General features: G+C 53.8%; 5 protein-coding genes across 5 annotated transcripts; 2 read left to right on the top strand and 3 right to left on the bottom strand.

Moving 5' to 3' along the window:
• Window positions 1–151: 151 nt before the first annotated feature.
• On the top strand, window positions 152–1439 carry C8Q71DRAFT_790734 (uncharacterized protein). Its single transcript, XM_047925321.1, has 5 exons — window positions 152–262; window positions 332–442; window positions 551–685; window positions 754–1007; window positions 1062–1439. The coding sequence occupies exons 1-5, from the start codon at window positions 182–184 to the stop codon at window positions 1207–1209; spliced, it is 729 nt and encodes a 242-aa protein (XP_047772845.1). The 5' UTR covers window positions 152–181; the 3' UTR covers window positions 1210–1439.
• Window positions 1440–1973: 534 nt separating this feature from the next.
• Window positions 1974–3740, top strand: C8Q71DRAFT_790742 (uncharacterized protein). Its single transcript, XM_047925322.1, has 3 exons — window positions 1974–2688; window positions 2745–3019; window positions 3085–3740. Exons 1-3 carry the CDS (start codon window positions 2141–2143, stop codon window positions 3297–3299), a joined length of 1038 nt encoding a protein of 345 aa, XP_047772846.1. The 5' UTR covers window positions 1974–2140; the 3' UTR covers window positions 3300–3740.
• C8Q71DRAFT_888835 (E1-like protein-activating) lies at window positions 3384–7062 on the bottom strand (the record flags this gene model as incomplete). The annotated part of the gene is made up of 11 exons (XM_047928620.1): window positions 3384–3913; window positions 3969–4137; window positions 4193–4308; window positions 4373–4687; window positions 4738–4896; window positions 4952–5096; window positions 5154–5584; window positions 5642–5827; window positions 6283–6390; window positions 6490–6642; window positions 7009–7062. 11 exons carry the CDS (start codon window positions 7060–7062, stop codon window positions 3749–3751), a joined length of 2001 nt encoding a protein of 666 aa, XP_047772847.1. The 3' UTR covers window positions 3384–3748.
• A 708-nt stretch (window positions 7063–7770) lies between these two features.
• On the bottom strand, window positions 7771–9141 carry C8Q71DRAFT_409040 (uncharacterized protein). The gene is made up of 4 exons (XM_047918380.1): window positions 8591–9141; window positions 8257–8522; window positions 7984–8172; window positions 7771–7928 (listed from the first exon to the last, which is right to left on the bottom strand). The coding sequence occupies exons 1-3, from the start codon at window positions 9043–9045 to the stop codon at window positions 7985–7987; spliced, it is 909 nt and encodes a 302-aa protein (XP_047772848.1). The 5' UTR covers window positions 9046–9141; the 3' UTR covers window positions 7771–7928; window position 7984.
• A 293-nt stretch (window positions 9142–9434) lies between these two features.
• On the bottom strand, window positions 9435–11131 carry C8Q71DRAFT_790753 (uncharacterized protein). The gene is made up of 4 exons (XM_047925323.1): window positions 10832–11131; window positions 10150–10762; window positions 9820–10079; window positions 9435–9760 (listed from the first exon to the last, which is right to left on the bottom strand). The coding sequence occupies exons 2-4, from the start codon at window positions 10659–10661 to the stop codon at window positions 9540–9542; spliced, it is 993 nt and encodes a 330-aa protein (XP_047772849.1). The 5' UTR covers window positions 10662–10762; window positions 10832–11131; the 3' UTR covers window positions 9435–9539.
• Window positions 11132–11216: the final 85 nt, after the last annotated feature.

Genomic DNA, 11216 nt, shown 5'->3' on the forward strand with positions numbered 1-11216 from the left:
ACCTCCGCGAAATGTCAGCAAACACTGTCGATGCGCATTGCTCTCGTCTCTATAAGTACGCTGCCGGTGACACTCCGTCAGCTTACGATCAAAGACCGACGGTTCGCCGGCCAGTCGGATGCATGCATCCAATTCATGCTCACTAATACCCGGAACTCGTACGCAGATACTGCTGCCGGCCATGGACCCGCTTATGCTAGCGTATTTGACACTGGCGATGTTGGTGCTATACTTTGTTTTCGGCCTGCTTGTCACATGCAAGGTAAGTCGGAAGCAATGTAGCGAGTTTACGAACGGACTGATCATGCTGCTTCTCATGATGCCCCGCTAGCTCAGGCACATTCCGCCGGTTGGCAATTCTGCGCTGCCATTCCTATGCTGGCTCGGAGTGCTCAGAAGTGTTGTCCACGCGACCGAGATATTGCAAGAAAGCTACGAGAAGGTTGGTCTTATCTACATTCTGACGCAAGCTCATATACATGCTCAATCCCTCAAGACTCATGGTGTCTACGATATAATCGAGTTGTACAGAAGCTGATGTCACGCGTAGTTCTACCACACCAACGGCGTGTTGAAACATGTGACCCTCACAAATTGGCGCGTCTTGATCATCCGCCGGAGGTTCATCGAGGAAGACCGCAAGGAAGCTGACGACGAGTTATCCTTCGATGAATCAGTCAATGAGGCATGCACGTATCCACCTCCGATTCGCACGTCACTCACACGTGAGTCACACGTCCATGCACTTTATAGACGCTCCAAGTCGACTACACACTCGGCCGAGCATCCATCACAACACGTACCACGTCCCGCTCGTCCGCCACAAGCTCATGCGCAGCATCCCAGCTGTCTTCCCCCAGCTCATGGACGAAATGGTGGCTGCTCTTGCGGAGGGCTGACGAGATAAGTACTGCTGTCGGACGATGCACGCGTCGAACACTCGCTGTATACGTAGATGTGACGTCACGCACGTATACTCCCCCGCAACAGATTGAACAATTGTACATGTACGTGACCTTCATTCATCCCGCGACCCATCCTAACGCTTCGCCGTGGTCTAGGCTCCCTCCAGCGCAAATTGCTACAGAACGTCTGCTTTCCGATGGGACACCCGAAGGGCACGCTCATCGTAGTGCCCGCCCATGCGATTCACCGCGACCCAGAAGATTGCGCTCACCCGTACGCCTCCTGCCCGTTCCGCTTCTCTGACGCCCCCGCATGTATCACCGCTGACGACAGGATAGGTCTTGGCGCAAGCTGGGGTGGCTTGGACGCAGTATGCCTGCGGTAATCCCGGAAGCGTTATGATATGTACGAGCGGATAAGTAAACGACATAAGTAATACTATGATACGTACGGCCGCTGGTTGCAGATCTGTAAATGACGATAGTTATTGTTGAGTCCGTCTCTTACTAGTATGAATATCCACGTACTGGCGCAAGACGTCGACACCTCGACGTTCCAGCGTAGGAAGTCGGTCAAGGCTATGTCATATCTATTGTCATTCAACATGAAGCAATGTCTACAAACACGTTAATACCTCCGTACAGGCTATGTAATACAAACCGCAGTCGGGACTCGCTACAAGTGATCATTCTATAAGCTGCTTATTCTCTACACTTCCAATTCCATCTCGAGAAGTGTTGCGCAAGCTTCAGCGATAGCTTGATACAGAGCTTGAAGTAGAATTTGCTCGTGACGCGACCGAGCGAGTGTTATAACCATGGCGCGGTCGTGCATTAGTAGGTGGCAACGTGCTACAGGTGCATAATCAGCGACAACAGACCTTTCAGCAAGTATGACTGACTTACGGTTTAACAACGCCATACGGTGCAACCTGGAGCTCTCTTCCTCCGGGCCCCACCAGCGTATCCCAGTGCGTCGTATCCGGTTTGGGTAGGTGCAAAACATCTGGTTTGATTATGTCACATGCAATCGCAAACCAAGTGAACACGGCCAGTGTAGGCGCGACGCGTACGATGTGTTTCCGCTTACACGCTTCGTTCTTCGGTCACGCGACTTCACACTCTGATATAAATCCGCTGCACGCACAGATGTATCCCAGCAGCTTTCCACGTCTTGCACCATCTTACTCCAGGACTTCGCACTATTGCTAGCCTCCATCGCATCTGACGACAACATGGAAGAGCTTAGAGACAGCGCATCTGACGGAGACATGGAGGAGGTTCGAGACAGTGCATCTGACAGCGCATCTGACAGAGACATGGAGGAGCTTCGAGACATCGTCCTCAGAAAGGCGCTCTCCTCCCACTGTATGTCCCGCCTCAACATTCAGGGCGCGGGCCGCGACGACTCGCAGGATACCCGGGTTCATATGCTTCACGACTTGATTGACATCACCGATCATTCGTACCCTAAACACCTACATACTTCAGATGACACGGACCTCATTCTGTACCTACACAAGTTGAAGTCGGCGAAGCGAGATGAGAGCGGGACAGTAATCTGCAAGATGGCTGTCTCGACCATCGGAGGAGTGAAGATCCTACAACACGAGGCTAAAATCTACGAAGCCCCAAATACGCAGCCGCTGCATGGCAACATCATGCCGAAGTATTTCGGACTGTTTGAAGGAACAGTGGAGGGTCAGACCGTGACATGTATGGTGCTGGAATTTTGTGGAGAGGCGTTGTCGGGGCGTCTGCGTGAGCAAAAGGAATCATTCAGGTATTGACTCTACACGTCATGCTGAATTATACTGACGATTTCGACGATACCAACAGAAAAGCAGCAATCAGAGCGTTCCAGGAATTGCATTCAGAGCGAATCCACCTCGTCAAGGGGGATAGAGGAGACTACAAGTATCAAGACATCATTCGCAGGCCGGATGGCACGCCTTGTCTTGTGGACTTCTCAAGGGCACGTCCGCATATTGGTCCATGTCATGACGCCGAATTCAAGTTCGAGGATTACAAGACTCCGACACATTGGCCAACCTCAGATTTGGTTTGTGGAGAACTTCTCGCCGTCGCCGACGATGCATGGGTTTTCGTAGGAGGTCAGTGTGTATCTTGACTAGCATGAACGATAACTACTCACATAGAGCATTGTCCGTCACTCTAGATATCCTCAATATCCCAGACGCATCCGGCCCTATATACTACTACCAGGGCATTTCACTGGAGGAGCACTGGGAACGAAACAAAGAGGGGTTCGTGAGGTACACGAAGGAGGAGGCGCTCATGCTGTTAGAGCCGGTTATTAAGAAGTATGAGGAGATGCTCAAGAAGAGACGTATGGCTTTAGACAAAGTGGAGGAGGAGGAGGAGTCCTTTTAGCCACCGATCGCTGTCGCACGCACAGCTCACAAATGTATGATGCACGATCTCACGCGAGTGCGGTAGTGCATGTGCATAGCGTGATCCGCAAGTACCACGGTCGCTTAGGGTTTGCCACACCTCCCGCTTATCGTGCGCGAAGTCGGACTTGTGTGAGCGGACTCATCCTCGAGCGTGGCGGACTCCTCTGGGGGTAAGGACTTCGTGGAGCTTTTGGACGATTCTGAGCCGGATCAGGTGTCAGCGAGGAGCAGGAGACGTTCGTACTGTAGTAGAATGTGAGCGGGCGGGTAATAGAGAAGAGTAGCCGGGACGTACCGACCACTCGTGTATGAGCAATCGATACAGGGTATAGCAAGCATACATGTAGGCCAACGTTACACTGCGACGGGTATGAGTACAACAATACATTCCTTCATTCATCTCTTCTGATCACGTCATTGGATCCGTCAGAAGTCGTCTTCGCCCTCGTCATCGTTCCACCCGACGGCCTCCAGCGCCGCCTCTCCTTCGTCGTACAACTTGTCGAGGCCAGTCAACTCCTCGAGGAATTTCTGCTCGTTGAATGCCTTGAGGAGCATCTCGAAGCCCTGCGTCTCGTATGCCTTGATGACCTATACTCAGAACGTAAGCACAAAGCCGGTCGCATGCAGCGCCGTGAGGACCCACCGTCTCGCTGCACCCGGTGCACCTGTCGTAGGCAGCGCCGGTGATGGGCATGTTCCGGAACTGCGCGAGGAAGCCGCGCAGCTGGTGCGGGACGATGCCCAGCACGCCTTCGGAGCCCTGCGGAGGCTCGCTCCCTTGAGTCTGCGGCGGCGGGGCGGGCGCGTTGATGCTAGACGCCGATGTATAAGATAAGATTAGACCACGGTCAGAGGAAGCGGACGTACCCGTCGGGGTGCTGCAGGAGGGAGACGAGCAGCTCGACGGCGGTGGATGCGGCGATCGAAGCGAGGCCCGGTCGAGTGACGGCGCACATCTGGTCGAGGGTCCGATCCGTCAAGGACTGCATATACCCACGTCAATGAATCGTTGTCGACCGGTATAACATATCAAGAGGAAGTACGCACATCCGCAGGCGCAACGATGTCGTTGCAATAGTAGCAGACAAGTCGATCACCCTTCGCGAGCGACGGGCGCACGCCGTGGCGCATGACGAGGAACGTGTCGAACCCGAGCGCGGCGTTCATGACGACCTTGCCCTTGGCTGCGCCCATCACGGTTGGGAGCCACCGGCTCTCGCGCGAGTCCATAAGGAGGAATACAACGTCGTGCTCGTCCATGAGCTTCTCGAGCGTCGCCACGTCCTTCTTCGCCTGCTCAACCGACGCGGGCGGGATGGGGTGGCCCGGCATGGGGATGCTCAGGATATGACCGGAAGAGTTCTGAGGGAGGAGTCAGTGATGAGCGCAGTGCGCGGATGAGAGCTACTCACAACGCCAGGGAAAATCTTCTTCAGCCGCTCAGCAGCGCATGCCGCCTTAGGCTTCCCGCCGTTCAGGCAGTCGTCGAACTCAAACAGCGGTTGGCGGACAGGGTTCGAGAACGACACGCGGGCAGAGTCAACAAAGGTGATCTTGCGAACGCCCCATCCCTGTTGCACAAAAGCGGTGTCAGCACGTGTCCAATGGATTACTAGGTGGACAGACCATCAGCGTGCGCGCCACATAGCACCCGAGCGTGCCCGCTCCCAGGAGGAGACACCGCGTGTTCGCAACCTTCTCAAGGTCGAGCGCAGGCAGGATGCGCCATCGCATCAGCTTCAGGTTGAGATCCACAGCCTGGTCCGCCAACCTGTCGCGCGACACGCATGAGCGAACATCCTAGTTCATGTCTAGCCTGACGGTTTACCTCGTCGGATCGGGCGCCAAGTCCGCCACGCGCGGGCCCAGCTTGCCCTGCACGTTCTTCTCCCAACCCACCGCGGTCGGCTTCTCCGTCTGCACCGCGACTTCGCCCGCACCCTGGGACACAACGCCAAAGCGGCTCTTGAACGGCGCGCCATTCGGGCGCTCAGAGTCGCGCCAGCATAGAATACGGTACGATGGCGCGGGGTGCAAGGTATGGAGGTAGGTCAGGAGGTTGCGGAGGGGCCAGCCGGGGTTGGAAGGCGTCGCGGAGGGGTCGAGGAAGGCAATGGTGCGCTGCTCGGGAGCGACGTTGGCGAAGAATTGTGTGTATTCTTCGACGGGTGCGATCTCGGGCTCGTCACTGCCAATCTTTGGTCGGACGAGGAAGAAGGCGCGGGGAGATGCTAGTTGCGTTGCCTCGATTGCGGAGAGCTACGACCGGGCCGTCAAAAGGGACATGAAGAAGGGGCGAAGGAACGAGGAACGCACGAAGGAATCGTTGAACTCGTCTGAGGCGGCCCTCCAGTCTCCTTGGATCTCCCATGCAGGCTTGGCCACGAAAGCAGGGAAGGCGAACCAGTAGTAGTACTTATATTTCTTGAGATCCGCGAACGTGATAAGCAAGAAGCGGTTGAGCTGTGCCGTCGAATGGTCGACGGTGATACTCTTCCATATCTAGTGACGACGTGAGCTTGCGATGGACAACTCAACTACGGAAGCAAAGAATGTGAATTGATCATGTATCAATTCAATACACGGGAAGTGTCAAAGTAACGAGCAACATTTGTGCTCGGACTGTTAGGCGGTGAAGGTCGCACCTCGAGGTCATGTGGCATACAGTAGACGGTAGAGATCACAGGTCTCAGCAGTCTAGCCATACTCACATGGACTCCCGTCCTCTTCCTCCTCCACGTCAATATATCGCGTAACCAACAGCATTTCACTGATTATTCCGCCTCCAATTCGTAGGACCTTTCAGGTCGCTCGGCATGACAAGAAGACTTCGATTTAGGACTGGACTTCGTACGGAGTCCCGCTTCTCATGTGCTCATGTTTCGTGCCAGCGGCATACAGACACTGGTGGTGTCTGCCGGTTCTGGAGAAAAGACATAACGCGAACAGATACACACCTCGTCGGTGACCTGGGCGAAGAGCGCGGTCTTGTCTGCTGCCTTGAATTCCTCGATGGTGTTGTAATTCTTGAATACTCGGTAACCTGTGCCGAATGCGCAGGTGCCCTATGAAATAACGCGGGTCGCGCGTCCGTTCTAGCGATAACCTTCAACCCGTAACGGCGCCACTCACTTGTCTGTCTTCGAGAACGACTCGCCACCAACAGACAGGTTACATCCGAGCGCTATCTCGGCGCCAGACTCGCGATCCTTCACGGATCGCCCGGTAGCATAGGAGCCATGAATTGTCACAGAGTCGTCAGAGTCTGTGAGCGCGTGCCAGAATGCGGGCTGAACGAGAGACGAGAAGGGTGTGAACTAGACTATTGGCATGGCTTTTGCCCAGTAGTTCACTTGGAGCTGAGTATTCAACGACGCGAATCGAGGCGTAGAGCTGTGGGAGGAGATGGCAGCGGTGGAGGAGAAAGAGGATGGATGAAGGAGCCTCAGCCGCGTTGCGAGAACGTCCGATCGACTGGGAGGGGCGTTGCGTGCAACGCGCAACGCGCAACGTGCAACAGTCACACACATCACGCTGTGACATACACTTTCAGACAGTTGCTTATGTGCTCGTCCAGCCTCGGCGCCGCCGCAGCGATGAGAATTAAGTAGAGAGCTGCACTATTTGAGAAGTCATAGGATTGGCTGGTGAATACTGCACGGCTAGCTGACGTCTACTTGTACATAGATTCCGACTAACTTATTACCGTTGACCGACCACTTGCCTAATCGGGGCATGTGGCGGGTGCCTTGTGATGCGGTCCGTTCCAAACATACTTACAGCTGTTTTCTGAACATCGTTTAGATGTGTGATAGCTCCTATATAATCGGGTTTACATTCCAGTTTTTAGCTCAATTGGGATTGCGGGGACCGACTCTAGTCTCTGAGTCGCCAACAGTCGCCACCGTGGCCGGTGGCCGCGATGTATCTACCGGGAGATTACGTAAGTATGCGGTGGCGGGCCGCGGTGCATCGAGTAAGCACTCGAACTACGCACACAGAGGCGACATTCGTTCTACTAGAGGATACACCTCTCAGTATAACCTCCAACAATCCCTTGTAACCCAAGGTTGAAAAGATTCGTGTATCGTTGGCCCGGGCGCCGCTTAGGCCACAGGGGAGCCACACCGTGACTTGCGTGACGTTGCGCGTTGCGCGCAACGCGTTGCACGCAACGGCTCTCCCCGTGGATCGGACTTTCTGCGCGTTGCCCACGCGTCGGGCCACACGCACGTGATAGAGCTCGCTGAGAGGCAGAGAACAGTGAACGTTCTACTGCCAGTGTAAGCTTCGTCCTGTTGCGGTTAGTAAATGCAGACTAGTGTGGCAGTTCGTACTATACGCTCGGCCGCTCAAGTCTAACGCCTTATACTTGTGTCCCACTCGGATTGGTTCTGTATCGAATGCTTCTCATGCCCCTCGAAGCGCATACGCGATCTCTAATTCCCGGCCTGAGGGCACTCAGGCTGGCCGAGGTCATGCGAAGCAACAGACTCAGTCATATTTGTACAGCGTGCGTACTCAACGCGATTCACTCCGGTTCGTTCTACTAAGTTTCACTGATGCGTAATGCGTGTACGGCGCACATAGATCGCGGTCTCATCTGCGGTGAAAATCAGATGTAAGCATGTGTCTGCAAGTTTTATATCGAGCCACACTTCACTCATCATTCCCCGGCTTTCCAAGAGCCTCCATGTCCTTGAGGTAGTTCTTGTATTCTTCGAGGTGTTTCTGTATCACTTCGTGCCCGCCCGTTTCGTTATACCCTCGCGCCATCATCTCGCTACGGGCCGATCTCCAATAATCCGCGATCGTTTTCTTCGGATGATAGTGCATAGGCCCAATACCTTTGATTTCGAAAGAATCTAGAGTGCATATCAGTCTCTGACGTGAGCAGACACATGGCTATCTCGGCCAACGACGTTACTGACTATCCATTAATGCCCCAGCAGCTTTAGAGACTTCGAGTATCTCTCCACAAGACAGGTCTGTGCCTGGAATCGGCGTGAAACTTTTGAAGTCGAATCTGGGTTGATCACAATCGCCCCTGTGCGGTCGTGAAGACCCATAATCAACCAGGCACGGCTGGCCATTCCCCCTGCGGACAATATCTTCGTATTTGTACTCCGAGGCATCGCCCTTGACGAGCATGGCTGGCGCCGTGTGTAGTTGGCTGTACGCATTCAATACTGCATCTCTGTCGGCACGAAGACAGTGCAAGAGACGTGAGTGTCTGCCCTATGGAGTGGAGAGTGCTGATAGTACCTGAATGCGAAATCTTCGTGTATAAGTGGTCGAGACAAGGGCTTCCCGCAGTGTTCCAGTATCATGCACGTCACCTTGAAGAAGCTGTTCACATCCCCTTGAAAGAGGCCGTGGTATTTGGGCATCACAGTGCCCTGGAGTGACGCCGTGTTCGGGGATTCGTACATCCGAGCTTCTTGGACTAGGCGCTTCTCTCCCGTGAGTGATGCTGCAGCCACCTTGCAGAGCACTTCGCTCCCGTCTGACCTGAGCTTAAGTACGTAAATGTATACGTAGGTCTCGCGCGAGTAATGAAATTGTCGCGGATATGAATTGTCGGCAACATCAACGATGTCGTGCAACAGGGAGCCGGCATTACAGCCTTGCGAGTCGTCATGATCCGGTCGCTCGAGGTAAACACGACGCATGAACTGGGACTTGAGTGCGTCCCGCGCCAACCTGTCTCGTGAATCCATGTCAGAGTCAATGAGATGTTGAGGACGATGCGAAGGATTGAGGTTGTGCGGGATATAGTAAGATGCTCAAGCTGGAGACGAGATGCGTGACACAGCTACTAGTAAGTTATGCAATGAGGAATTGAGGTCGCGTGATCTCGCTGAGGTGGGCGATACGACCCAGGTCCCAGACGGCAACTTGCGTCGATGTCACTGGCAGGAGGAATATTTCTCTAATTCTGTCGCAGTCGCAGTATGGCTAGCACTTAGCAGGCTCATGTTTGCATGAAATCGCGGCCGGAGCTTTGTTTCTAATAGCACCTCAAGGTGTATATGTCTCCGGTATTACCGTCGTGCAATCCTAGTGGGCAATACGGCGATTACTGGTACAGTTCATACGTTGCTTATTCGTCGTGAATTCGAACATAATTGTATGCAGAGCCATGCCCCGATTGAAGGCAATATTGTCTCGGGCTAAGTACAGGCGTTGTACCGTGACTTGCCACAACTATCCCCTACGCCTGCCAGGTCGCAAACGCATACGCAAAATCCGTTTCCCACTTCACCCAGCGTGCTTCACATTTCTCGAGCGCAGCTTGCACCATCTCTAAGGCGACGTTTGGCTCCAAGTCCTCCAGCCCTAGTTCCTCGAGGTCATAGTCTTCCGCAGCCTGATCGCGAAGATAATGCCATTGGCACACTATATCTCCGTCATTATTTGTGATGTACGCAAATCCTGCAATTATGTATGAGCTTCTCGTGCGCTTCTGATCCTTTGCTTCGTATAAAACTCACTGGGCGGCCAGATCCTCGCATAGTCACAAATAAATCCGAGTTCATCGCAGCCCTTTACTATGTACCATTTTTCAGCAGGGTGAATGTTCACTCCGCATGGGCAAATATGTTTGCTGGCACGGGCGAAGTCAATGATACAAGGAGATCCATCCTCCCTGATGAGTATGTTGCTGGGCCTGAAGAGCTTAGAGAGCTCATAGGGTGACTCCTTTCTTATACCGCATTGGTGTAAAGTCCAATACGCTCGTGCTGTCGCTAACCTGTGAATAGACCCCAAAGCCCGTTCAATTCAGTACATTAGTACTTAGCTGCTAAGTCTGCACAACGTACCGGAACTCCGGAGTCTGCACCAACAATGCGTCCTTGTCATCGTCGGCGCCGATAGTGCTACCACATTTCTCGAGCACGAGACACATGATATGAGTGGTATCCGTGGAATCTCCGCAACGTTGGACCGGTGTTCTGGCCTCGAATAGACCGTAGAACATGGGAATCTCTTTCCCTTGAAGGTGAAGAACTCGCGGATCCTCGTATATCCTTGCCTCGTTCACCAACGACTTCCTGCCTAATTCCGTCGACGCCACTTTGCATACCACTTCGTTCGTAGAAGTGTCCGCGCAACGGAGCATCTCCGTCGTGGCTCCTGCGCTCAGACGATGCACGTAGATCATGATGTTTGTCGGGTCCCATTGACAGTCGCCCTTAGAAGAGTGCAAATGGAAGGGTAGCTGCTCACCCGACTCGGTGCGAGAGGTAGTGTCAAGCATTGTACGTAGCTCTCGGCCCGAAGCGACGTCGTGCATGAACTCGATGATGTCTTCAAAGCGCCAGCCCAATGGCATACTAGTGACGCTAGTTGGTATATGCTGAGAGGGCTAGTGTTTCTCGATGACCAGTGAAATGTAGATGGCGGGTGTATCGGAAGAGGATGAGTCGGCGAGGGCTATTCAAGTGCGCGTTGTCAGTGAACGACACATTTCTGCGAGGGGTACTGAGGGACTGAGGCTCTGACCTCTTCTACAGCAGATGTACTCTTTTTATAGGCCTCGCATGCACGCGGTTCGATCGACTTATCGGTGTCCGTGTTCTGCTCTAGGTGCTCGTGAGTGTGAGTCGTGTGGATGTACAGAGGGTCAGTCTGCAGGACTCGCGACGTCGACGGTGGCGCCTCGCTGGATATAAGCGCCCATGATCTTTACTTAATTTCCTCCTCCCCTGCTGTTGTAATTTCGGAGGCGGCAGTCGTTTGATGTTTCGTGCGATCGTAGGGAGCTAAGAGGGAGACAGTCGAGTGTTGCAGTGAGCGATGAACTTGTAAGCAGGTTGGGTGTCGGAGGAAGCGTCCCGGCAAGGTTCGCCGGCCCGGGGAACTCGCTTACCTAATCACGCTCATCCTG

The sequence above is a fragment of the Rhodofomes roseus genome (genome assembly GCF_022264815.1).
Source record: "Rhodofomes roseus strain CIRM-BRFM 1785 chromosome Unknown C8Q71scaffold_39, whole genome shotgun sequence".
Lineage (NCBI taxonomy): Eukaryota > Fungi > Basidiomycota > Agaricomycetes > Polyporales > Fomitopsidaceae > Rhodofomes > Rhodofomes roseus.

Coding starts and splice junctions, on each gene's coding strand:
- C8Q71DRAFT_790734 (XM_047925321.1), top strand. CDS start 182: ATGGACCCGCTTATGCTAGCGTATTTGACACTGGCGATGTTGGTGCTA. Junction 686..753: donor TCGATGAATCAGTCAATGAG/GCATGCACGTAT, acceptor TGCACTTTATAG/ACGCTCCAAGTCGACTACAC. Junction 1,008..1,061: donor CAGATTGAACAATTGTACAT/GTACGTGACCTT, acceptor GCCGTGGTCTAG/GCTCCCTCCAGCGCAAATTG.
- C8Q71DRAFT_790742 (XM_047925322.1), top strand. CDS start 2,141: ATGGAAGAGCTTAGAGACAGCGCATCTGACGGAGACATGGAGGAGGTT. Junction 2,689..2,744: donor GAGCAAAAGGAATCATTCAG/GTATTGACTCTA, acceptor CGATACCAACAG/AAAAGCAGCAATCAGAGCGT. Junction 3,020..3,084: donor TGCATGGGTTTTCGTAGGAG/GTCAGTGTGTAT, acceptor CCGTCACTCTAG/ATATCCTCAATATCCCAGAC.
- C8Q71DRAFT_409040 (XM_047918380.1), bottom strand. CDS start 9,045: ATGGATTCACGAGACAGGTTGGCGCGGGACGCACTCAAGTCCCAGTTC. Junction 8,523..8,590: donor CACGAAGATTTCGCATTCAG/GTACTATCAGCA, acceptor TCGTGCCGACAG/AGATGCAGTATTGAATGCGT. Junction 8,173..8,256: donor TGCTGGGGCATTAATGGATA/GTCAGTAACGTC, acceptor TCGAAATCAAAG/GTATTGGGCCTATGCACTAT.
- C8Q71DRAFT_790753 (XM_047925323.1), bottom strand. CDS start 10,661: ATGCCATTGGGCTGGCGCTTTGAAGACATCATCGAGTTCATGCACGAC. Junction 10,080..10,149: donor GTGCAGACTCCGGAGTTCCG/GTACGTTGTGCA, acceptor GTCTATTCACAG/GTTAGCGACAGCACGAGCGT. Junction 9,761..9,819: donor TGCGAGGATCTGGCCGCCCA/GTGAGTTTTATA, acceptor ACATAATTGCAG/GATTTGCGTACATCACAAAT.